The 26723-nt window shown below is 31.8% G+C and overlaps 1 protein-coding gene across 4 annotated transcripts in view; it reads left to right on the forward strand.

Annotated features, from left to right (window-relative positions):
* Nucleotides 1-26723, forward strand: part of Abl (tyrosine-protein kinase Abl) — a 349506-nt gene that overhangs the window by 256404 nt on the left and 66379 nt on the right. For 3 of the 4 annotated variants that reach the window (XM_075372938.1, XM_075372940.1, XM_075372939.1), the window contains exon 2: nt 8325-8561. The exons of the other annotated variant lie outside the window; for it this stretch is intronic. In XM_075372938.1, coding sequence (XP_075229053.1) covers nt 8325-8561 — 237 coding nt within the window. The remainder of the gene's footprint in view (nt 1-8324; nt 8562-26723) is intronic. 4 annotated transcript variants of the gene reach the window in all.

Genomic DNA, 26723 nt, shown 5'->3' on the forward strand with positions numbered 1-26723 from the left:
CTTCACAGGCCGAATTTTCACTATATACAGCTTTCAGGGCTACTAAAATATTACTCATGCTTATATCGCGTCGGTGTCGTTATAGAACTGAAAGAAGTAGACCAAGACCAAGTAGAAGTTACAGTATTGTCGTCGATTTCGTTCTCTTGTTAATGACAACGGTATTGAAATTTTGAATCGTGATTATTTTAACAACGAGGCGTGGTTTCAACTCGGATGGTACCATTAACAGCCAAAACTGCCGAATATGGAGCGCTGAAAATCCTTACGCGTCTCATGAACGATCATTGCACGCACATAAAATCGGTGTTTGGTTTGCGATCTTCCGGCGTCGTGTAATAGGACCTTTATATTTTTACAAATCTGTAGACGGTAAGGTTTATCGCAACTTAATCGAAGAGTCTATTGCCGTGTTAGATTTACACGAACAATAATGTCGGTTCCAACAGGATAACGCAACTTGTGTCATAACGCTGGATATGTTAGGGAAATATTTTGGCCATCCTATGATATCAAAAGGATTGCGGCCTTCAATATCCCCAGATCTTACAACAGCTTTGGAGTATTTAAAAAATGTCGTATTTAGAAACATACCTCCTACACTTTATTTGAGTTTAAGGGTAACATTGAAATTGAGATTTCAAACATTACGAAAAGTGGCTGCAAATGTTATAAAACGTTTATAAAATTGCATCGGGAGCACAAGAAATCATTCAAAACATCTATTGTAAAAGTTATTAAAGGTAATTTGAATATTATTGTACAAGTACTTGACATTAACATTAATATTTTTGTAATAAATTCACGTCGTCAAACAAAGGGATTGCGTCCTTTTTAAAATACTCTTTATATATATATATATATATATATTTAAACACCCTTTATGTTTTTTAAAACACCTTTTATATATGCTTAAATTCGTATTTCTGATGAATCAGATTTTCAAAACTATATAAAATTATTTTGATATCAAATTAAATTGTTGATACAGTTACTCTGGTTTATGGAAGAATATGATTATAGAGGGGGAAATTCCCAGACGTTTTGTGCTGTTTCTCAATGGATAAAATCAAGTTAGTTTTTTCTGATAAATTTCTATTTAATTCATACTATGATTTGTTATGAGGTTTTTATTTTACGTAATTTAAAAAAAACGACAAAGAAATTTTCTCTGTTATTATCTTTTATTAGTGTTTTCATGTACAAGCGTGAAACATATTTGGTAAGTACGTGTTTCCTGTCATGTGATCTTTGGCGTATTGCTGAAAAAACAGCTGAAATATATTCATTAATCAGTATGTATAGCAGTTTTTACCCTTTTTAAACACCAACAAAAAAAAAATTTTTTTGTGCTGGTGAATATGTACTGCGATGTGTATGTGAATAGGCACTACATTCAATAGCTATAAAAGTACATTTAATTTGATTAGATAATTTTCTTATCGTGCAATTTTCTTCTTTATTGTTATCGTATGCGAATTTAGAGTAACATCTAATCGCATTGGTTTGTGATAGTTGTATCGGTGAGTCTTACACAACATTGCCTTCTTCATATGTTTATACATTCTATCCCGTAATGTACGTAAATCTATTTGTAAATTGAAACGATTCGAGTCGATTATGTTGATTAGTGAGTACATAGTTTTTATTTTAGAATTTTTATATTTTCCCGAACGGAGAAATTGTGTTGTGTTCTGAAAAATTTAATTGTGTTCGCACGCGATTTGATTGGCAATCTATTTTTGCTATGTACCTCGAGTGTTGAACTGTGTTTGAATGTTTTTAAATATGAAAGTATTAGAATAATGCAGCGAAAGTAATACTTGGTTGTATTAATGTAATGTAACTGAAAATTGGTTTTTTAATTGAAGTCGTGTTTTTGTTTGTTATCGTATTCCATTTTCTCGACTGTTTAAATAGACGGAAAGTATGCATATCGGTCAAAATTTCACTTCTTGCCGTTTCGATAATGTACTGAACCCCAAAATGACAAACATCATTAACAAATTTGTGTAGGTTTAAGCAAAATTGTGGGTGTGCATATCTATATTGACTAATTGTGGTTTAATAGCTCTATAAAAATTTTGAACTCGTTAGGACAAGGGATTCAGGTACTGTTACTCGAATAGTAATGGTTTTAAGAATAATGTTAATACTTAACAAAGTATTAAGAAGACGTACAAAAAATTATTTTCGGGAAAAAATTGCAATAAAATTCATGTTAAAACTCGTCGATTTAATTTTTAATGCTATGAATGTTATACATTAAAAGTTAAGTATATTTTTTAAAAATACATGAGTGAATGATGTATACAATTATTTTTTTTTTTCAGTCGGTCATTAAGTTTAAACATTTTACATACATATTTATAATTTTTTTTTTGCAATGAATTAAAAAAAAAATCGTAAATTCATGATTAAAAAAAAATTACGTTAAATATACGCATAAAAACTAAAATTACCTGCTTAAACGAAATCTCCATTCTGCTAGAAAATAATACTCTTAAGAAATTTATTTTAAATTAGAATTAAAAGAATTTTTTATTTATACGTGATCAGTATTCTAGGTGTATCTCTATTTTTAGTGAAATTTATTTTCCATTTCCAGGGCTTTTGAACTGAATTTATTAAATACAGAATCATTAGACCTCATTTGTTGTCCTATTATTTTGATTTAATTTGTACTCGTGAAATTTAAAATTCCGAATCTATGTTTTACTTTTTCCGTTTATTGCTGTTGCAGCAGCACAGCTAAAAAAACGCGATTTGCCAAAATTTTGGCTATCGTTAACGTTAAAAAAAACCTCCGAACTTGCTAATTATAAATTCTTTGAAAATGTCTCAAAAAATTTCAAAATGTGGGGGCATTAAATTTTAACTAAAATTAAAATAGACGTGGAGGGGGGGGGGGTGTTAGTTTTCACATTTTTAATTTTTTTTGTGTAGTGGTCGTAAAAAATATTTAGTTTTAGTGTTATGAAAATATTTATTAAGTTCTTTAAAATCCGAAAATTTTAAGTTAGTGAAGGGGGTTTGTTCAATATTATTTCAAAACAGTTTTTGCTTCGTATATCCAAAACCGTCTATCAAAAAAGTTGTCTATGTTAAGTTGGTCGAGTATAATTTCTGATACTTTATCTGTTTTTCAAGTGTCGGCTATATTTAAAAATAATTGTATGAGATAGCTGTAGAGCAAAATGATCAAACGGAACCAAATTTTTCTAATGAAATATATCGTAATTCCCTTGAGTTTCCCCTTTATCCTCATTCAGTCAAGACATACAAAATGTTGTACTAAGGTTCTTTTCTCATATATACTTTTAATACTGCGTAATCTTTAAGGTAAAAACGCAACTTGATCAAGATTGTCAAATTCGACTTAAATTTTGTTTACGAACACTGATCTTTTTTTGCAATTGTACTCTCTTTTATTTAAAAACTGTGTGGCGTATTTGAAATAATCTGTCGAGGATAAAGCCGAGAAAGTTATGTTACTCTTTGCCGGTTTTTTAATCTTCCTATACTGTTATTTAAATTTTTTATTTTTACCGACAATTGTGTTACTCTCCTACACAAAAAAAAAACGGTCAGTAAAGTTCAACAACATTGTTGCTTGATGGTTTTATTTTTATCTGTTGTATGTTGTTCGGAAATCATAGGGTACAGTTTTTTAGACGTTATTTCTTTTAAATTTTATTTTATTTTTCAGTCAAAATATCCAGACTAAGATAATTCATTTTAATAAAACAAATCTCTTTCTCTCTCACTCTCTTTATTTAACGTATAAGAATTAAAGGTTTTGAGTGCTTATAAACAAGTAGATTGTATTAAGTGGAGTTTTATTAATAGATCTTTTCTATCATTATGCTAACACATGATGCTGATAGTTGGTTTAACCGTCCTATGAGACAGGAATTGGCTATGCCGTTGAATTTAAACGTGTTTGTTTTTACTGTCCTCTGCTCACTGGCTTCCCTTTATCACCGTATCAGCCGGCGGCGAATCGGGTATCCACTAACCATATTAATTAAATCCTTGATAACTATTATTAATGCTCGAATTTGATTAAAAAGCATTGATAAATTACAGACATGTTACTCATAAAATTTATTCTCTTTTAAGTTGGGTGTGTTTTGCCTCGTTGTTTTACGCTGCTTTTTTTATTGAAATTATCTTGCAGTAGCAAGAACACCACGTAAAATAATAGAATATAGTTCTTCTGTGATTTGACTGCCCTTCTATCGTACATCTCTAGGTTTACGAGCGCTGAGATAAGTCAATAAGAAACTTTTGCTACGCCGCCAGATTAAACTGCGTTCTACATAAAGCAACGTTTATATAACGGGGATCTTTCCCGGTGTGAACAACATTTTATGTACATTTATTTTTATTCAGTCCGGTTTGTTTTCTGTCTGTTCTGATTTTTGTTAAATACGAGTAATTATTCGCTTTTGTAACAAAGGGTATATTTTCTGTCGATTTGTTTTTCAAAAGGTTATTAATTAACACGATTATTATTTAAAAGCGATATTTATTTTAAACAAAATAATTATCGATGAACTCCCTCCATCGTCCTTAAAAATTTACTGAACGTACTCATATGAAATTGACAGTAATATTACGTTTTAAAATATAAACTATAAACAGGCCAACATTTTTAGCAGGTCTTCTAAACAACTGTTTTGGACTTAATAATAATAATAAGTCCAAAACATTTACTTCTAAATTCCGTTTTTTACCGTAAATTTTTTTCAAAATAAATCTCTCAGATATTAGCAGGATAGTATCGTCAACATATTTTAAAAAATTAGTAATAACACAATGTTTATACTTTCCATCATTTCATCATATAAATCATTTATAAAAAGTGTAAATAAATAGGATCTAGACGACACCCTTGTTTTTAGACGGTTTACGTACTGAATTTCTTTCTTATAAATTCTAAAGGACCGTCATACCGTTGTTTTCATAATTTTGATTATTACGGTGGAAATTCCAAATTCATTAAGTTCCAATAAAAAAAAAAAAAAAACAGTTAAATAAGTGTCAACTCAAATGATCACAAAAATCTACAGAGAATGCAAATTACTTTCGTCATTTTCTATTTAATAATTTCTTTGGAAAATCCTGCTGGAAATTCTTTTTAGAATGCCTTTAATCTCTGTCCATGTTGTAGAATTACAACATGGACATGTTAACCAGCAGATATTTTCGTTATCGTATTATCATACGATATTCATCTGTAATTTGATAGGATATTCAACTCGGTGATGAGGAACTTTATCTAATATATATATTTATGTACAGTAATTGTAAAATAAAAATCATGAACATTTTTAAAGGATTTTTTACGTTATTCTTTATTTACCGGTAGCTTTATTATCCGTAAATTGTTTTAACACAGCAATCTTAATAAATTGTGCGTGTACTGTACGAGTAAAGGGCTCTGAAAATTAATTTCCGGATTCAACAAATTTTCTAAAGTATTCTTTATCCTTTTTAAACAAAAATAGTTAAAATAAGGAAAATATAATATTCTTATTCTAGGGAAATACTTTTTTTGGTTGTTTATTATTCTAATTTAAATCAATGGTTACATTTGTTTAAAAAAATAAAAAGTCATCTGGGTATAATTATTTATGTATAACACTTTACACTAGAGCGTGCACGCAGAAGAAATTTTTTTTAGATATTACTGGATAATTTTACTTACATGTCGAGAGGCAAAAAAAAAAATCATTAGAAAATATTGTACAATTTTTATATTAATGATATTTCTTTTAAAGGTATTTACTAATACGAGGTTAATCCTATTATTCTTTTTAGGTTCGAGTGTTATATTATTTTCCTTTCTGATACGTAAAAATAATTATATTATTTTATGACATTTGTTTCTTTTCTTTCATTATATTACAATAAACCTTTATGAATTCCCTTGGGAACATGTGTGGTGGACCTCCTCGGTGATAATCATAGTGAAAAACAAAAACCGGTACGGCATCGCATCGTCACCGCCTTCTTTTATTTATCTTCTTTCTCTTGTTCTATTCGTTATTCTTTTCTACATAAGTACTTCCCTTTAAACATGTCGGTTGCGCCCGCCACACGTGGTTTCAATCTCGGCCTAAAACCTCGACTGTCTTTCTGGGAACAGACATCGGCCTAACCTTTTTCTATCCAACAGAGAATTTATCTTTTTCTCCCTCTTCTGACAGATACTTTTTCTCTCCCATATAAACATAACTTTTTCCCTTACTAATATAACACTTATAAATGAAACTGTTTAATTAAATTCGTCTTCGCTTGTTCTAGTTTATTTTGTTTTGTTTCGTTTTTTATCGTTACTTTTAACCCTTTATTTTAATTTCTACTTCGTCCCTGATTTTTTAACTTTTATTATTTATCGATCCCTTTTTCTCTCTCTTTATTTATTTATTTTTTGTTATTAGTTTAATTTCCTCATTTATTTATATATGATGTTTACTATATCATTAATTTATATCAATTATTATCAGTTTTTCTTTACGTTACCTCATTCGGTATAAAATAAACATATTATAGATTGTGACGTTATTTATTGACTTGTTTATGTGTAGGGACTGTATTTAAAAAGTTCACTTATTTTGTTTTATACTTTAACGTTCGAATCTGTGGTTTCCAAACGGTACTTTTTTACTTTAGGTAGTATATCGAAGAACGTTTTTGCAGTTAATTTATTTGTTTATTTTTTACAATACTGAACAACGAAATGAAATTTTCCGATTGATATTTGCGCGCGTTTTATTTTAATGCTTTACGAGTAATCTTATAAATGGTTTTAGCTTTGGAACGCAGCTTTATTTTTTTTTTATAATGTTTGTCCTCCAAACGGGGTTCACCAATGGAAAACGTTTAATTCTTGAACATAATCTAGATTATATTACTCAAAAGAAACTGTTACGAAGGTTTTTGAACTGATAAACTGTATAAATTTTAGTCGGATCAAAATTTTTTAGTAAATGTATTAGCTTTTGTATGAACGTCGGTAACTATTTATCAATAAATTAGCCATCCGAATGATCCGATGAATATTTCAGCGAATAATTTTGTGAATTGAATATCATATTTTTTTGAAGGACTTAATTTACTTAAATTGTGATTAATCGAGGGCCGCATGTCAAAAAAGATCTCCTGATTCTTTTTTGTGCTTGATATTTTACTATAAAAAAAGAAGTCTTAATAATACTAATTTTTTAACGAAATAAATAACACTGCGAATAGGAACAAAATCGAATCTACCTAACAATTTTGTTACGTTTGATTAGTTTGCTTAATACCATGCTTTATTCATTAATTTGTTGTAAATCTGTGTTAAAATGTTCTAATCCTGAAGAAAATAAAGTTGTATATCGTAAAGTCCGTTGCTTAATAAGCATGTGTTTGAATTTGTGTTTTAGACTTTGATATAGGTTCTTTTCGCTAAATTACCCGTAGACACATATTAATTTTAGTTGTTTGTTAATAATGAGAATTATTTTAATAATTGTGCGAAGCCGTTACAGCATTTCTGTTGTTTCTTTTCTCATTACAGTATTAACTTAACGTTATCCGTTTTTTATAACGTAAAGGTGTTCAGGAGCGACTTAAGTATTGCAGTACAGCATCTTGAGTTCTAGAGCGAAGGAAAAAGTAATAGAGTATTAAGTTAGACTCATTCGTTTAGAGAAGGAAAATAGAATTCTTCTGTAGCTGTAACTTACATAAAATCAAATGGGATCCCTTATTCTGGAGCGACGTCACTTCGATCGTTTTTCTTCTTTTCACAGCGGTTCGTGAATAGAAGAAACAAAGTCTCTTCATTATCCTTTGTATATTTTCCAGAATCTTTAGAGGAACGTCTACCGTGTCGCCTCTTTAGCAAATAAGTCACGAACTCTTGAGAACTTTTCTTACCTCAGTGGGCCGATACATTTAACTGCTTTTTTCCTTTAACGATAACTTTCTGCACTCCCTTCTTTCTTTAACTGTATGCTTCTGTTACTAAATCTTTCTTCCTATATATTAGGTCATAAGAGTTAAAAGAGTGTGTGTGTGTCCTTCAGCATTTTTGAAACGTGGCAACTCTATTGTTAAAAGTAATATTTTGCTTTATTTCGGGAAATAACAAGCCTCATAGGTAGTTATTCTGTTTTGATTGAAATCAAGGTCTTAAATATAAGAAAAAATACTTTCTATCAGTTTTATAACGCTACATATACTTTTTACATATTAGGTTCGTTTATTTAAAATTTATTTAGATTTCGTTTCTGAAGTAAACCAATCAGTGATTTTTTTTCTGTTTGCAGAGGCGTTGCTGCAGAGTCGACCGTTGCCTCATATACCCGACTTACCGGATGGAGACCCTCCAAGTTCTCAATCAGGAAGTAATTCTGCCCTCTCGTCTATGCCATTGTCCCTCGAATCGGCAAATAGATGGACTTCCAAAGAAAATTTATTGGCTCAAGAAGAAGATGACCCTCAATTATTTGTTGCCCTCTATGATTTTCAGGCGGGCGGTGAAAACCAACTTAGTCTTAAAAAAGGTAAAAGAAGATTTTTAAACGTGTTTTTTTTTTTAATTTAATAAAATATCTGGTGTAAGATATTATGAAAAAGGTTTTTTCTTTATGATAACTAACATATCGAAAATTATTCAAATCATTTATTTACAGTGGCGGCTCGCGTATAGGCACTGTGGAACTTCAGAATCCCCTATTTCCACTTGATATTATCGAAAACATTTAATATAATGAGTCATTTTTTCTTTATACCTTTACAGTATATAATCGTTAAGCTTAGTGTCAGTAGCCATCTCCCAGTTTATGAAAAATATATAAAAATTTTTGTATAGAACTGTGCGCTTCGCTGTTCTAGTAGCGTGGTGTTTGGTTCTTGTGCGCATGCGCACGTATGAAGCTGTACGCGAGGCTGCGAGGGTGAGAGAGCGCTGCCGCTTCCGCAGTGCCGTCCCTGGCGTGCTGGTGGATGGTAGTTTTTTTAACTCCGCGTCTGTGTGGAACGTTCCTTGTCGTTCCGTTTTCTAGTTTAGTCGGTGGAAGGAATATGAAAGTGGTTTAGTTGTTTTTTCAGTAGTGATCAGAAGATGGCGGAAAGGAAGGGCTATTTGATTGCCAAATCTGTTCACGCTGGAAGGGCGTAAAAGAAGGTAATTAGTAAAAACTAATTATGTATTTGTTTCAGTGTACATAGAAATTTAAATTAAGTATTATTGGATTATAGTGTTTTTAAGCGAAAATTTTATTAAGTTATCTAATAATACTAAAAAATATCTTCTGAATTGACATTTTATTATTTATTCGGTTAAACGGAATACGGTTTTTAAGCACAAGGTGCTTAAACCCGTTATAAACCGTTTTAAACCCGTATAAATACGATTTTTAAGTACAATGTGCTTAAAAACCGTATACAATATTCTTAAATGTGATAAAGTGTAGAATTAGATTATTATCCTGCTTTATTATCCAGCTATTTGATTTATTTTTCGGTTCTTTTATTTTAAAGAAAACTTTACCATGGCCTTGAAAAGGCCCAGAAAAAAAAATTTGGCGCAGCACCTTCACTAACTTTAGCTACTAGTTTATTTATATATTAACATTATTTCGTGAAAATATCCTGCAGTGAAAGAATTTCACAATATATTTTATCAGGATTATATAAAACCTATCCAACTAAATTTACAGTATTAAAACAAGTGTGATATATTGCTTTAATAAACTCGATGGAAATTTTTACAGTGTGTTAATATCTGCAGTGCAAGTTATTGTGAAAACATAACGAATTTGTACACATATACACTGTAAAGGAACCTTTAGTAACATCGAATAACATGTCGTTCTTAAAATGTTTGTTGTAAAATAATTTAGCGGACTACAGTTCAGAAAAAAAATTGTTTGTATTTATCATAATTTTAATAATAGCTTTATTAATTTATACGAATTTAAAGTTTTTTTTTTTTCTGTTAATTCGTTGTACAAATTAATAAAAGCATAAAGCATTGTTTATTTGTAATTTTTAGTAGGTTATTAAACTTAATTGTTGTCTCTCGTTTAGTTAAGAGATGATGAATGATGACACGTTATAAAAAGCTATTCTTTGCGATAAGAAAGGATAGCTGTCAGGTGTGAAAATTTCAGTTTGATAATTTCACCGCCGTGAAATGAAAAATATTGAAAAAAGAAAGTTATAATGCACATTGTATGCGAAACAATTTTAAGCAGAGACTTCTTATCGTCTAATCTTGTCTACCGCGCTGCGAACTAATCGGTCGGATATAAAACTAAACTATTCTTTAGTTGTGACGATTCAATAATGATTTTTTTCATCCGTCCTACACTACTTTCCTTCAATTTTCCCTTGAATGATCAGTCAAGACGTCTATATTTCGGACTGATGATAGTCGATCGAAATACTTCAGTTTTCGCATCTTAACGTTGCCGATCAAACGAACCATCTGAATATCTCGTCGTTTAAGGTGTGTCTAAGAACACTGAAATTCAGCAGTTAAGGATTGGAGGCACGTTAATATGATGAACAAACCCATCGGGTTGGTCTAGTGGTGAACGCGTCTTCCCAATTCAGTTGATTTGGAAGTCGAGAGTTCCAGCGTTCAAGTCCTAGTAAAGTAAGTTATTTTTACACGGATTTAAATACTAGATCGTGGATACCGGTGTTCTGTGGTGGTTGGGTTTCAATTAACCACACATCTCAGGAATAGTCGAACTGAGACTGTAAAAGGCTACACTTCATTTACACTCATACATATCATCCTCATTCATCCCCTGAAGTATTATCTGAAGGGTAGTTACCGGAGGCTAAAACAGGAAAAAAAAAGATAAACAAACTGAGTTTATAAAACAAGATTGTATTCATTTAGAATTAACTGAAGAAAAATTAAAACATCTGATGAAGTTTTGTGAGAAATCTAAACATATATGTTAGTTATTTGAATTACAGAATTAAGTCTTATGATTTGTGTTTATTATTGTTTTAAAATGTAGCTGTACTGTTCCCTTAAATGAAGCTATTGAGGATAAAATTAAAGTCTTGAAGATAAAATTAATTATTAAAACTGAAAGAAGAAATTTTAAAAAGTCATAAGAGTAACAGTATTGACGGTTGTTACGGATTATGAAAGTTTTGGCGTTCAAAGAAATTTCGCTTCAAGAACTGGAAGCTGTAGAAACGTCATAATTGTTGTTAAGAGGGCTGGTATGCCCTCATAAAATCGTTGTTTTAATCAAGTTCACATAACGGTAAAGTTTTTATCTATATAAAATAATTATTTTCTTTCTCTTTTAATACCTTAATTACATTTATATGCTTCATTATAATGGATTTGGGTGGAACAATGAATAATATGAAAGTATTTTTCCCTAGCAAAAGTAAAAACAAAAATTTATTTATATTAAACAGAAATAGAAGATGTGTTTAGTGAATAAAAAATTAATAAAATCATAAATTTCGTCATTGCTGCTTCTTCGTCCCCCTAAATTACAAGGGTAGATATATGTAGCTAAGTATCTGTTTACCTTCTTCGACTGTGGAAAGTGGGTGCCGCTACGGAGACCTCGGGGCCCTCCAACTGACACCAGACTATATGCTCAGGGGAGATAGAGTGGCTTGCAGTAGCAGAACTAGCCACAAAGATTTTGCGAGAGAAGGAGCAGGGTGGACAGCTGAACAGATAGTGAGAAGAAACGGGTTGCAACCATGTCTAGGGTAACATGGCTGACTCAACTCAAATGAGGAGGCAAAGCTCCCCGATAATAACATGCAGACAGTCCAGCAGAACACAGAAGATCTGCGAAAACCTGAGGAAGTGAGGTGTAGGTTACCGGACTGGAGAGCGAAGGGAGGACATACAGTCCTCTGCAGAGCTAGCGTTCGTTCGTGCTTGCATGGATGGGCGACAATGATGATGCACGGGGACTCTGAACACACTGAGCTCGAAGGCACCTCTTGGGGCTGACTAATGCTTAAATGCGATTTCCCGGTTTTGGGAGGGGGGCTGGTGAAGTGGAGATTTAGTCGGTAGGGCGCAGGCTATATACGTCTTAACATCTGCGGAAGCTGTTAGCGAGCCCGACACTTTGTCCGTAAATGGGATTATTCCCTAACCAGAGGAGAAAAAAGTATTTGTTCAAAACCGATTTTTATTGTTAAATTTTAACTGTTCAATCTTTGGTCAAATTTTAAAGCCAATGATACTTTTTCTTTTTTTTACCCTCCGGAACTACCGTTAGGTATTGCTTCAGAGGATGAGATGAATGATTTGTAGCGTGTGTGAAAATGCCATGCCTCACCGGGATTCGAACCCGGGACCTCCAGATGAAAGACCAAGAAGCCAGTGATACTACTCTGGTCAAACGTAAAGGTTAAACTCGTAAAATCCGTAATGTAAATTATTAATTTTTACCGTAAGTTTATCTAAACGTTCATTTTATGTAAAATAAACATCTTATCTGTTCTCGTGGTTTTTTTAATATATAAGTTTTAATTTGGCTTATTTAAATAAATTTTTGCAGCTATAGCTTTTGAGTTAATGTGATCGGTTATAAAATTATCAATTTTTTTCAAAATTGGTGCTTGGTAATTTGGTTAAAAATTTTTTTTTTTAATTTTTCATTACAATTCTTTGCTATCGGTTTATTCTTCATTGTTGAGATATTACATGCTGATAATCATTAAAAGATGAGTACACGTATGGACTCCGTATAGCATTTATCGGATCTACCAGTTAAAATTAATCAGGTTTTTAAGATTTGGTTTTTTAAGGTTAATAATGAATTTATCCTATTGATTTTTCTGTGTCTCAGTTACGTGCAACGTTAAATATCAGTCGTCTTAAATCTATTTGCGAGTTATTACAATCGTTAGCGCTGCGTAACGTTTTTAAGAATTTAATCCACTATCATTGTATTTTGGAAAGATTAGTAATCTATGTATCTATGTTGACTAGAGGTAGATGATATTATGATATTAGTTTTTTACTCTTAGTTCCTGTATCTTAAGCCTCCGGGTTAGTCTAGTGGTCAATTCATCATTGCAAATTAGCTGATTTTGAAGTCGAGAGTTCTAAGGTTCAAATCCTAGTAAAGGCAGTTACTTTTATTCGGGTTTGAATACTAGATCGTGGATACCGGGTGTTCTTTGGTAGTTGGGTTTCAATTAACCATACATTTCAGGAATGGTCGACTTTTCTTTCTTTTCTGTTTAGCGTCCGGAACCACCATATGGTATTATTTCAGAGGATGATACGTATGAATGTACTTTTGAAGTGTACTTTTTTACAGTCTCAAGTTGACCTTTCTTGCGATGTGTGTTAATTGAAACCCGACCACCAAAGAACACCGGTATATACGATCCAGTATTCAAACCCGAATGAAAGTAACTGCCTTTACTAGGATTTCTACCTTGGAACTCTCGACTTCGAGAATCAGCTGATTTGCGATGACGAGTTCATCACTAGACCAACCCGGTGGGTAGGAATGGTCGACCTGAGACTCTACAAGAGTACACTTCATTTAAATTCATGCATATCATCCTCATTCATCCCCTGAAATATTACCTTACGGTGATTACGGAGGCTAAACAGAAAAGAAACAGAGAGATTCTGTCTTGCACTGTATCAATACCCTGCTAAATTTTGCTCTTAAACTATTCAATTAACAGGAATATTGATCTGTTTAATGATTGTGTAGGCACAGATATGGGTGTTGAGAAATATTGATGTAGCATTTTTGTTTTTTTACTTTCTGTAAAAAGTAAAGGAAGTATTGTGATCGCGAAAATTTCGGTTTTCAGATTTCAACGAAAATATCCCATTTTGACTAGTTTCGGCGTGACGTCTGCACGTATGTATTTCGCATAACTCAAAAACGATTAGCCGTAGGATGTTGAAATTTTGGATTTAGGACTGTTTTAACATGTAGTTGTGCACGTCCCTTTTATAGCGATCGAATGAACCAAAAATGTCCCAAAAAGCCCAAAATTCAAGACAATTTGGATTTTGGACTTTTTCTTAATTGCAGTAATAAACCCTTATTGAGAACTTTTCAACGATATATCATGGTACTTATTTTTATTGGTTCGAGAGTTATAGCCAAATGAAATTTTAATTAATGAAATATGTGGATCGTGCAAGGGGAAGGCACATCGGTTCGAATCCGACTTCGTCTCCTTTTTTTTTAACTTTTCTTTTTTTTAATTTAAAAATATTAATTTACTAATAAATTATTAACCTCTGATTGTAAAAAAAAAAAAAAAAATGTACGGTAAATAATAATTCAATAATTAAAATAAAAAAAACAAAAAATGAAAAAAATATCAGGAATTATTAATGAAATAAAGTTTTATGTACTTAAATGTGTATATGTAATTTAGTAGGCGTATAAGGAAGTCTTGTGGTGTCCATATCAGATCTTTTTGTTAAGCGGACCATACTGATATTTTTTTTATTCATATTTTCAATAATCTTCTTAATTCATTTTTTTTTTTTTTACTTATTTGCTTTTCTATATTAATTTTTCTACAAGTACTTTACAGAGACACTTTGTATTTCTTTACAATTAAGAAGGTGTAATTGAGCTGATCTCTGTTACCTTCATCTGGAATTAATTGTAAATAAATAAATAATTATTTTAAAATACATTTATACTGGATAAAAATTAATATTGACGTAGTAACCAGAATTAATCAATTTAACCATAAGTGAATTAAGTCCATATAATCCTATTATCTAGTGAGATGTAAACATCCAAGTTGCTTTGTACTTTAATGGCGGAAAAGGTGACTTTTTTTCTTTTAATTTTTTTACGTGAAAGCTATATTTCATTCCATATTTTTAGTATTTTAAGAAAGAATGTGGTTGAACGCAAAGAGAACAGACGATGATACCGATCGGCTGGAATCGCTGAACTCATATTACTTAAACGGTGAAATTTCCTTTAAATCATATTAGGATTTTTTTTTTAAATTTCATTTGTCATAAGTTTTTCTGTTGAACGAATAAATTTCAAATATCAAATCTTTCATGCAACTACTTGCGGCCCTGCTGCTCATTTGATTTCCAGTAAAATCGGACCTCTGATTTTGTGTACTTCTCTTTAATACAAAGAACAAATTCCTTAGTTAGCTGATCCATTTTAGTTGTATTGTCGTTGAGTAATTTCAGTTGAGCCGATTTTATGAATTTACTTCATTTTATTATTTTCATATCGATGATATTTCCATGTAATTTTTTTATTAGTTGTCAGCATTTCATCAGTCTCTTTGTTTCTCTGAAAATTTTATCGTTTTATGTTTTAAAGACTACGTACAAAGAATTTTGGAGGTTCTTCCATCGACTGCTAGATACAGTTTTTCGTTTAATCATTACATAATATTATATCTAATTAAGAGATTAAAATGCTAATTAAAAGGAATTCTTTACTTTTCTTCGATTCATTTTTATCAGTATATATATATATATATAAAATACTAATTATTTCTTCACTACATATCCTGGCCTGCCGAGCCGTATTTATAACAAGCCTTATACACGTATTAGGGATGCAGCTGCCTACAAGTACCAAATCAAGAAACTCCACCTGGTATATGAAGATTTCCGGGATATCAATTATCTTATTAACCAGAGGTGAACGACTTTCGTTGGAAATAGAAGTTAATTTTACTATGTATTACTGATGTTTTATAAAGTGGGATTTATCAATTAATTATACGTATATGTAATAAGAATTTGGTTCGTTGCTGTCTGGATATAGTTAATATGACGACCTTTTTTGTAATTTTTTATTTTTCACTTTTTTTCATGTATCTTGAAATGATTTGTTTCGCTCTTCTATCGCGTTTAGATATCTTATATTAGTTTTATCAATTCTTCTTGTAGCCTGCCCTAGCAAATCCTTTGAAATCTTTATGATCTTTTAAATTATCAGATCTACAGAATTATATCTATATAATACTCATTATCATACACACTTGACAACTAATTTTGTATGCGAACTAAGAAGACCGGATCAGTTTGTTTACTGCCTAGCCAATAATACAGTTGAAAACAATAACACGTAGGGTCTATTTCATATCCTTTATTGTAATTGAATAACATGCACTGTCTCCAAACTGTCGTTCGTACCTGTATCTACACATTTATCACGTACAGACGTGACTATAATAATATTAAACATCAGTATATATTATCAACACCGATCTCGTATCGACTTAATATCATCGCTTATTTCTAAGTGTTCATTTTTTTATTTCGCCATATATGTACACAAATACTTAAAAAAAATATGACTTTAAATAATTTGTTTTTTTAAATTTATTACCGGTGTCCTTACTTTATTTTGATAAGCAAGTAATCAATCTATGATTAATGTATGATCCGGTTCTCCGAGCAGAAATTTAATTAAAAAAAAAAAGAAGTTAATTCAATAATATATTGAAAAATGATTAAGCATTGTCCTTTTCTACTAATATTAAATTCAAAATTGAGTAGGATTAAAACGTGAAATCCAGAAAAAGAATATTAATTAACTTATGCCTTATGTAGTATGAAAAGTTTTAATTTTTGGATAGAAACATAGAGATTGAAAAGCAAAATAAAGTAAAACTGCTAGCAAAAAAGAAAGAAAAAAGAAAATAATTTAAATCTTGAATACATTTCATGTAGTACGAATATTATAGGAAGATAGACATGCCAAAACTTTTCAATTCTCAAACTTTCACCGCTGAAGACGATCAGTTGAAATCTTTCTAAGCTGAAATAAATTCTTTTGTTAGAGGAGATGTTTTATACACCGAATATGAAAGAAGTAGAAGGAACTAAAAGAATATGGTTGTTTGATGTTAAAGAAAAGCTGTGGGAACGTTTAGAAAAAATTATCCAATAAAAAGAACCAAAAAAGATGAGGTCTGTTTTTTTCAACCTCCGATCGTGCATCTAAGTAAACAAGAGATAGGCGGGAGCCAGGTCTACAACCCACCGGCATGGTCTAGTGGTGAACGCGTCTTCCCAAATCGACTGATTTGGAAGTCGAGAGTTCCAGCGTTCAAGACCTAGTAAAATCAGTTATTTTTACACGGATTTGAATACTAGATCGCGGACACCAGTGTTCTTTGGTGGTTGGGTTTCAATTAACCACACATCTCAGGAATGGTCGAACTGAGACTGTACAAGACTATACTTCATTTACACTCATATATATCATCCTCATTCATCCTCTGAAGTATTATCTGAAAGGTAATTACCGGAAGCTAATCAGAGAAAAGAAAAAGGGAGGAGCCAGGTCGGCGATTGCGCCGCCGCCCCTCCACAACCTCTTACATTGCCTGCTCCAACTGTTAGTTGCGAAGTGTCATACATTTTCTGCAAGCAGAAGGATGTAGCGCTATTGAAATCCATCGCAGAATAAGCCGAGTGTATGGTGAAAACTTCGAGTGCTGTTAGTTTACGGGAATAGTGTTTGAAATTTAAAGAAGAGCGAACGGACGTCCTTGACGAAGGTGAGCAAGCACGCAAGTCTGCCGCTACTGTACTCCTAGTTGAGTGTGTTTGTTGATGATTTTGTCCGCGATTTACGGAGGTTTACGAACTTTCTGCGTAAGTGAACTATCCGCAGAATTCCCAGAAATTTCAAGATCTTCTCTGTACACAATTGTGACTAAAGACCTGGGATACCGGAAACTGTGTACACGTTGGGTCTCAAAAATATTGAGTGACGATCACAAAACGCAGCGAATGGCGTCAGCCTTAATGTTTCTCACGCGTTACGATAATGAGGGGGAAGAGTTTTTAAAGTCTATCGTTACTGGCGATGAGACTTGAATCCAGTATGATAATCCAGAAACCAAAGAACATTCTAAGCAGTGAATGCATACTTCTTATCTAAACAAGCCGAAAAAGATTAAAGAGACATTGAGCAACAGAAAAACAATGGCTACAGTTTTTTTCGGACGGTAAAGGCGAATTGTTGGTGGACGTTTTGTGACACGAGGGTGACAATAACAAAGGAAGTTTATTGTGAATGATTACGTTACCTCTGCGGAGCGATCCAGAACAAACGAAAAGGCATGATCTCGTCCGGCGTTGATCCACGACCGCTCTGTGACAACGTGGCGCAAGACCTTTTCAAACAATTCAAGTGGAAAGTTTTCAACCATCCGCCGTATAGTCCGAACCTAGTAGGGGAGAGATTTTCCCCTAAAATCGAGAATTGAAGGCATGATTGGGCGGCAACACCTCGCCACCAACGAAGAACATCAGGAGGCTGTCAAGACAAACCGTGCCTCACTGGTAGCAAAGTGCTTTGAAGAGGACATTGGAAAGCTGGTGTCACGATACGACAAATGTTTTGGCGATTATGTAGAAAAATAAGTTAGATACTACTCTGCTTTTAGTAATAAAATCATTTTGTCATGTCAATGTTTCTTTTTTATGTAGCCCATTGGAGGTTGAAAAAAAAACCGTCCTCGTGTAAAGAAAAGGACTAACTCATACCACAGAAAGTCTGGCTTAATGGAATATTAAATCTAACTATCTGCTTGTTCGTATGGGACGGATTACACGAATTTTCTCCGGTTATTTACGACTAGAATAACTTCGTATTCAGTACGAGTCAAATTCAGTACTATTCGACTACGTGTATTTAATGAGAATGTTTAAAATACTTTCTGTTGCATGCTTGTTGGTGAAGCCAAAAGAAGGACGATAATTTTACATAATTGGTAAAAGAAAATTCAGGTTCGAAGAGTGGTATGGGAAATTTCTGTTTCTAGATTTGATATGTAGTAATTTTTTCAATGTTATAATGATATATAAAAAATCTGCGGTTTCTGATTTTTTTTTTGGCAAAAGATTATTTCCATGACTATTCGTGGAGTGCTAAATAAAAATGTTTTGAAAGTATATTACAGTTGAAATGTAGTGAATGCAATAGTTGAAGATGTAAAACGTTTTTGGGAGGTAAAAGAACTGTTTTAGACGACTCCCATTTAAAAGTATTATTTTCACCGATCTGTTTAAGATCATCTTAACAATAGTTAAGTTTTATCTATGCATTAGGCTTTACTCAATACTAATGTCTCTTTTTTTCTTTTTAGCCTCCGGAGCCACTGTAAGGTATTACGTCAGAGGACGATATATATAAATGTAAATGACATATAGTCTTGTACATTCCTGAGACGTGTGGTTGAAACTCAACCACCAAAGAACACCGGTATCCACGATATAGCTTTTAAATCTGTATAAAAGTTCCTGCCTTTACTAGGTTTTGATCCTTAGAACTCTCTACTTCGAAATCAGCCGATTTGCGATGACGAGTTCACCAGTAGACCAACCCGATGGGTTACGCAATACTGATCTAGTGTTATAAACTTACGTTTGTACCGTTTATCGGAAAAGTTTCTAATCAAAGAATTGTGATTAGATCTTGAATGACGCGATTCTTTGCGAATAACTGAATGAGGTCTAAAATCAAGATATCTACCCCGGTAATTTAGAAGAAAGCAGAGAACTAAACGTTGTAGTACGCGCCTTCCTAAAAACATTGAATATAATCAAGCCACTGAAAATAATAAATTGTAGTTCATTATAACAGCGAATGTTATTAGTCATGAAATTAACAGTAATGCGTTAGTGATAAACGTTATCTCCTTATCCCGTCTCTCGTGTTTAACGCCCAAGAAATCTATGTAGTCCATCGGTACGATAGACTCGTCTTCATCGCAGATTGATAATCGAGCGATTGGCGTTAATTTAAATTACTGTAATTTGTATATAAGGTCTGTTTATTGAATATCTTATTATTTATTATGAAAATTACCTAAAAATCAACAAAAATGTATAGAAAATCTAGAACATTATCTTATGTAGGGTTAATTTTTTTGGGGAAAGAAGCTAACTCGTTTTCATTCTAAAGTAAAAAGGTTTTATCGTAAATATGTTTTATCAATTTTTTGGTTGAAAACATTCTAACAAATAGACAATTCAAAAAGTTTTAATTAAAAGTTTCGCCTCGTTTAAGATGAAAGTCTTTCATTAGTTTATTAATTCATTTACATAGCAGAAGTTACGGTAATTTCAATATTATTGGTGTTACAAAATTTTTTTTAGGCTTAATTCCTAACAAGACATCTCTGTATAAAAGTTCATTGACACATCTGTTCGGTATTCTATTCCTCTTAATTCAGTATACGCATAATGATTTACACATATTTTACAGTGTAGGCTTACATATGTTTTTTTTTTTAGATTATGAATGTTATATTTATCAACGTGTACGTGTGTGCATGTAGGTGAATTTCACGTTATGTTTCAGTCGTAGATTACATTTCATTTTCGTACAGTATTTCAAATTAGTTTTTATTTTACTTAATCATTAATACAAATAAATAGGAAAACTTGAATATAAAATTTATTTTTCTTCATTGACCTTTGGTTGTTTAATTAAATAAAAGATTATTTATATATATTTTAAATAAGGCATCTGTAAGCTATGAATGCGTGCTTTCTGTTTAGTAAATATAGATTGTAAAGATTAAAATGAGGCCTGAATGAGAGAATACGTTTTCATATTAAATAATTTTAATCGGGTTAGTAATTTTTTTATTGCTGCACATCTCTATTTGAATGTACATTCTAATTTCCTTTTAATTAGAATTTATTCAAATTATCGTTGAAGATCTTTATTGAAATATGTATAACGGTTTTGCAAATACGGTAGAGAGAGTTCTATATAAAAAATATTCCTTACACCGGGCATCGTTAAAATGTTTTGTTTGACGTATAATGAAAGGCAATTCTTTTATTTTCTCCAGATAGGACGGTTAATATAAGTCCGAGAAAGTTGAAATCGATGTATTGTTTCGCGTATAATAAACGACTATAATGTAGAAGCTATAGTTCTTCATCCGACTGGGTGAATCGACTTAGAAAAAAGATGTTTCCATGAAGAATATAAAAAATTGTATCGCTTTATCGAAAAATAAAAACCGTTTAGAATGAAGTTATATTTTACTTCATAATAATGCAAATTATTTTAATTATTCCGGTAACTTTCACTTTCCCGTCTAGATTGCCCTTTAGCTCTAGAAGGGAAAGTATTATAATCAGTCCAATTTGGGCATATGCGGTTTTCGCCGGATTTTGACATTTTTACACCTAAGGAACCCAAAAAATCCGGATGAAGATTTTCCGGATGGTAATGTTCGTACATACTTGTGTTCGATGTTGGCCTCTAAATCACTTTTTATCTCCAGAACTACTGGGCCGATTTTGACAAAACTTGGTCATATTACTTCTATATATAGGACATTGATGCCATTAAATTTTCAAATTAAAGGTTAAAGGGGTGAGGCTGTAGAGCAAGGTCATCTTCAGAATTTCGAGATTTCGCCTAATTAGGTCATATTTTTCTTAGGCACATTTGTTAACAATTAAAAAAAGAATAATATTTGCAAAATAGTTTTTTTTTAAATTCGCATCCCCATCCCAAAAAATGCTGTTGCAATTGTCTGCTGTGTTGTGACGTCACAAGCGAGCGGTAGAATTAAATAAATGAATAATATGTAAAGTGTAAAAAAGTAGCTCGGTTTAGCTGGGTCTCGAACTCGATCGCCTTTTTGACTCCGTACTTGGTGGGTTAAGCCTCGCGGCTACACCAGCCTGCCGACAGTACAAGCGAGATTTGTTCTATTTAAGTTGTGAAATTACATTAGTTTAGTTAGTGCCGACTAGTGCCGCCACACCCGCGCGAATTAAATACGGTATGCGCTCGAACTTTAGTTAAAATCATTGATTAACGAAAAAAATATTATATTTAAGTAAAATGATAAGTATTTTAAATTAAGTTGTGTGTGTAAGCCGTGCATTAGAAACAACCCGTAGTTTTAGGAGTCTCCCGGAACGCGGTTTTAGCCGCGTGATACAACTGTACAGTCAGCTTTTTTATTTCTCATAACCAAATCTTAGATAAAAATATGGTTTTATAGATCGCCTTGGTCAAGTTATTACATAAAAAAATAATTGTTTTTACAGTAAGTAATATCCAGCAATCATAATTGTCATTAGTATAATCGTGGACTTCGATCGATTTCGATATTTACTTATTTGTATTTGTTAATCAGAAACTTCATCGTATACACTTCATTCATATTCAGCGCTCTATAAACTTGGATTTTATCTTTGAGGGTTCACCGATTAAATCCATGTCTAAATTAAAATGAGTAGAACGATTAATAAGGGCGATATTCTGTGACGCCCATCAAAGTAGATAATTTAGTGTGTCTACGGAGAGGTATTTAGTGATTCCCCCCCCCCCCAAAACTAGTACACGCATTAAGTTTTTATTTTCGAATTGACAGCACTAGTCACCGATCGCGTCCGAGTATTATTAGGTATTGTTTTAACAATTATTTTACACCAGCTGTTAACTGAACAGGTCAGAAATTATTGAAAATTATCTTATTTTCGGTATTTTACCATGTGATACTTGTAGCATTATAAAGAGTATATTTGTATCTAAGAAGGAAAAAGTTAGAAGTGAGTGGTAGAGGTTAACGAAATGTACGGTTTTTTTATATTAATGGATCTATTGATGTAATCTTTAAAATCTTGTTAAAAATTAATTATAAATTTTTGGAAAATAATTTATTCTAAATGAAGGATTTATTCACGCTTTATGAGTAGTCTTTTCATTCTATGCGTTTCCAAAAATGTTAAATTACTTTTTTAATATTCTTTTTTTTATTTCTTAATCCCTTCTCGTCTTCATTTTATGGTAGTTTCCTTTTGAAATTGCTTTCGTTGATGGAAAATATAAGGCTGTTAGGTACCAACTCTTCCGAATCCATATCAATTTGGAAAAAATTCAATTTTATAAACGTTTTGAAATGTATTTTATATCGGGTTTCACATTTTACTTTTATTTAATTTCTATATCTACGTGTATGTACATGTAAAAGTATGCCGCTTCTATCGTTTTAGAAAATTTTCTTTGTACTTATTTTACAAGTTTTCCTCTGGCTATTCGTTTTTTTCTTTTTTCTTTTCATTCGGTTAATTGTTAAAATCTTTCGTTGTACTTTACCGTTGTGGCAATAATAACTACCTTGTACACAATAAAATTAAGTCAACTTAACGTTATAAAAAAATTGAATTATGAGGTAATAGGGAAAGATATGAATTTTCTAAATTGGTGAACTAAATACTCAAATAAGGGTAGCTTTGATCATATACCATCTTAAAATTCTAAAGCAATTCTCTCTCTCTCTCTCTGTCTCTCTCTCTCTCTCTCTCTATATATATATATATCTATCTATATATATATGTATATATAATAGTAGTGCAAGACACTAACTATATCGCTCTTGCTTCGTCAGTTAATTAAAAGCATTCATTCATTTTCTTTTTTTACGGTTCGTTTATATTTACGGAAAGATTCCATGTGCATATTATGTGTCATGCGTCTCTTTATACAATTTTCAATCGATAAAGGTCATGCTTTGTAACTTTAATCGCAGTCATAAGTCAGTATTGTTGGTTCGACACTGAAGTTTCAATTTAAAAGTTTCTTGAAACATTAATCGCAATCTATCAACGAAATGTAATATTTTTCGCGATATTTTCCTTATTTCCTGGACTTTATTGTAGTAGTAGTAGTAGTATCTTGTACACTTTCTTTTTATGCATACATTGTGTATTTTTAGTGGTATTTTGTGTTTCTGACAAAATAAAGCTGTTTTTTTTTTAAGATTTTTGGTGTTGAATGAAATTTATTGCAAAAATAAAAGGCAAAATGTCTTGTTTTTAATCATCAAAATTGGACTTTCTTTAATAGTGAAAGAATAGAGACAATTTACCCACCGGCTTGGTCTAGTAGTGAACGCTTCTTCCTAAATCAGCTGATTTGAAAGTCCAGAGTTCCAGTGTTCGAGTCCTAGTAGAGTCAGTTATTTTTACACGGATTTGAATACTAGATGGTGGATACCGGTATTCTTTGGTTTTTGGGTTTCAATTAACCACATATCTCAGGAATGGTCGAACTGAGACTGTACAAGATTACACTTCATTTACACTCATACATATCATCCTCATTCATCCTCTGTGAAGTATTATTTGAAAGGTAATTACCGGAGGCTAAACAGAAAAAGAAAGAAGACAGTTCAATGATAAAAAGCAGATGATTCGCCTTACTTGCATTTCTACTAACTCCCATTTAACTTGTCTGTCGATCCCCGTGAAGAAGTCGTTCTTTACAGTTTGTCTGAGATAAACGAGGCCTGGAGTGGCGCATACCGTTCGTTGATTCTCTGATACAATCGTCCTCTCCCCTGATAACTGTTGTATTAAATATCGTTGTATTTCTCTTAATTGTGTATGTATTCCGTACATTATTGTGAGTGATGATGTGGCTAAAATTGATGAACGGTTTGAATTTTTAAATTTTCTTTTCTTTGTCTAAATTTAGTAAATTTTGAAATATTGTTTTCCTTCAATTTTGGTTGGAGCGTTTTAAACTTCCACTTAATTTACTGTTTACAGTATGTAGATTACTTATTTATTTTAAATGCGTTATTTTTTTTATTTTTATGTGCTTGATCATTATTTTTGTTAATAATCTTTGTGGGACGTACATTTTATATTCATCACACGTTATTTTTGTCTTTTTTTTCACGAAGTCACTACTGTCAGTTAGCCTGTCCTCGTATGGCGTCACTAACCATTTTTTTATCATCTTACTTTTTTTCAGCTTTTTTAAAATCAAGTAATTATTTTAGTTAAATATAGTGCGAATGACGTTCTTTGTTTTCGTAATTAAATAAGTTTTTATTCTAATCGGAACGTAATAATACATTTTCTAGATCGCGACAAAACAAGGTAAATTATAAATATAAAAACAAATTATAAAACATTGATTTGATTAAAGACCGTATTGATTATTTAAATACAAACACATGAAATAATGTCCAAGTAAAATATATTAAATTACTACAAAATAATTCACAATTCAGAAGCAGCTACTGGAAATACTTTGAACACTTTTTATGTATACGTTAAATGGGAAGCAGGTATAGATTGTATGTGGGTATTTTTTTTTTTTAAATAAAAAGTTCAAGTAATGTTATTTCTATGAGAATAACATCTTACATTGTTAGCCTGTGAACCACCGGGTTGGTGTAGTGGTGAACGCGTCTTCCCAAATCAGCTGATTTGGAAGTCGAGAGTGCCAGCGTTCAAGTCCTAGTTAAGGCAGTTACTTTTATACGGATTTGAATATTAGATCGTGGATACCGGTATCCTCTGGTAGTTTGGTTTCAATTAACCACAGATCTCAGGAATGGTCGAACTGAGACAAGACTACACTTCATTTACATCCACATCATCCTCATTCATTCTCTGAAGTAATACCTGAACGGTAATTCTCGGAGGCTAAACAGGAAAAATAAAGAAAAAAACATTGTTAACTTGTGAGAAGACACCCGTAAAAAAAATTTAATGGAAAGATATTAAAGTAATTGGTTTATGCTGTTAAATAAATTATTTGGTAAATTGAAAGTTGAGTGGGAGAGAAAGATTTCGACTTCAGTGACAGTGCGTTCTGTCATTTTACGCCAAATTTAGATCATCAGTTAATAAAATTTTCCCTACGTACAGTAGTAGGAAAGTAACGTATATATATATTTTTTTTATTATATACTAGCCCCCGGGTGCAGCTTCGCTCGCGCTATATGGTTATTTGCGTTTCCCGTGGTGGTCAATCTTTTTATTTTATATTTATTAGTCAAGTAACCGGAGGCAGGTGCAGTCAGTCACACATAGAGTAACGGCGGCATATCGCATTTTCCGTTGCTCTGTTGTTTCAGTCGAGCGGGATTGATCTGTGCGTATTCGGTCGCTTTCCAATCTTGACTGTCTTTCTTCTTCAGTCTTGCCGTACGAACAGTTTTCATCATACGTGCTTTTTTGTATTTCTCCCAATTGAAGAATATCTTTTAGGCATGGTACGATGTTTTGAAAAAAGATCACAGAATTTAAAAGATTGCAGTTAGATACTTTACACATTTTAAATTAGTAATACACACATGATAAACAAAAGTTTATTTAAGTTTTTAAACAGCTGTAAAAAATTGTAAATGAACGAATCGTATGCATGTGCGATAAATCAATTGAAACTTAGGAATAACTGTACGTTAAAACCTCAGCCCTTTTCAAAATTAATCAATTCACTGTTTAAAAAAAATGTTAGGTAAAAATTAAATTTTTCTTGAAAATCAAAGTCATTTTGAAAATTAAATAAGCTTTAAGGAAGAGATAAAGTATTTTAAATTTCGTTGTAAAATTTCGTTATGTCTGAGGTCCAAAAAAATTAGCCTATGCTCACCGCAGGGCTTCAAAGTGTAGGTGTGCAAAATTTTAGACAAATCTGTCCGGTAGATCTCGAGTTAAGTTGGAACAGACAGACAAACAAACATTGATTTTTATATATATAGATTTGTAGTAGCTTTAATTTATTTACAGAAAGCTTGTTGGAATTGTAAGTATATTTGCGTGAGAAGTATACTGTTGTTTGCTTATTTACTTGAATTCCATTCGTTGATGGATTATAAAATAAAAAATTAGTGTTTAAGTAATTTTATATGTAGTTTAAACATTTCTTAAATTTTTACTGATGATCTGCTTCAGT

Source organism: Lycorma delicatula, chromosome 8, assembly GCF_047948215.1.
Source record: "Lycorma delicatula isolate Av1 chromosome 8, ASM4794821v1, whole genome shotgun sequence".
NCBI lineage: Eukaryota > Metazoa > Arthropoda > Insecta > Hemiptera > Fulgoridae > Lycorma > Lycorma delicatula.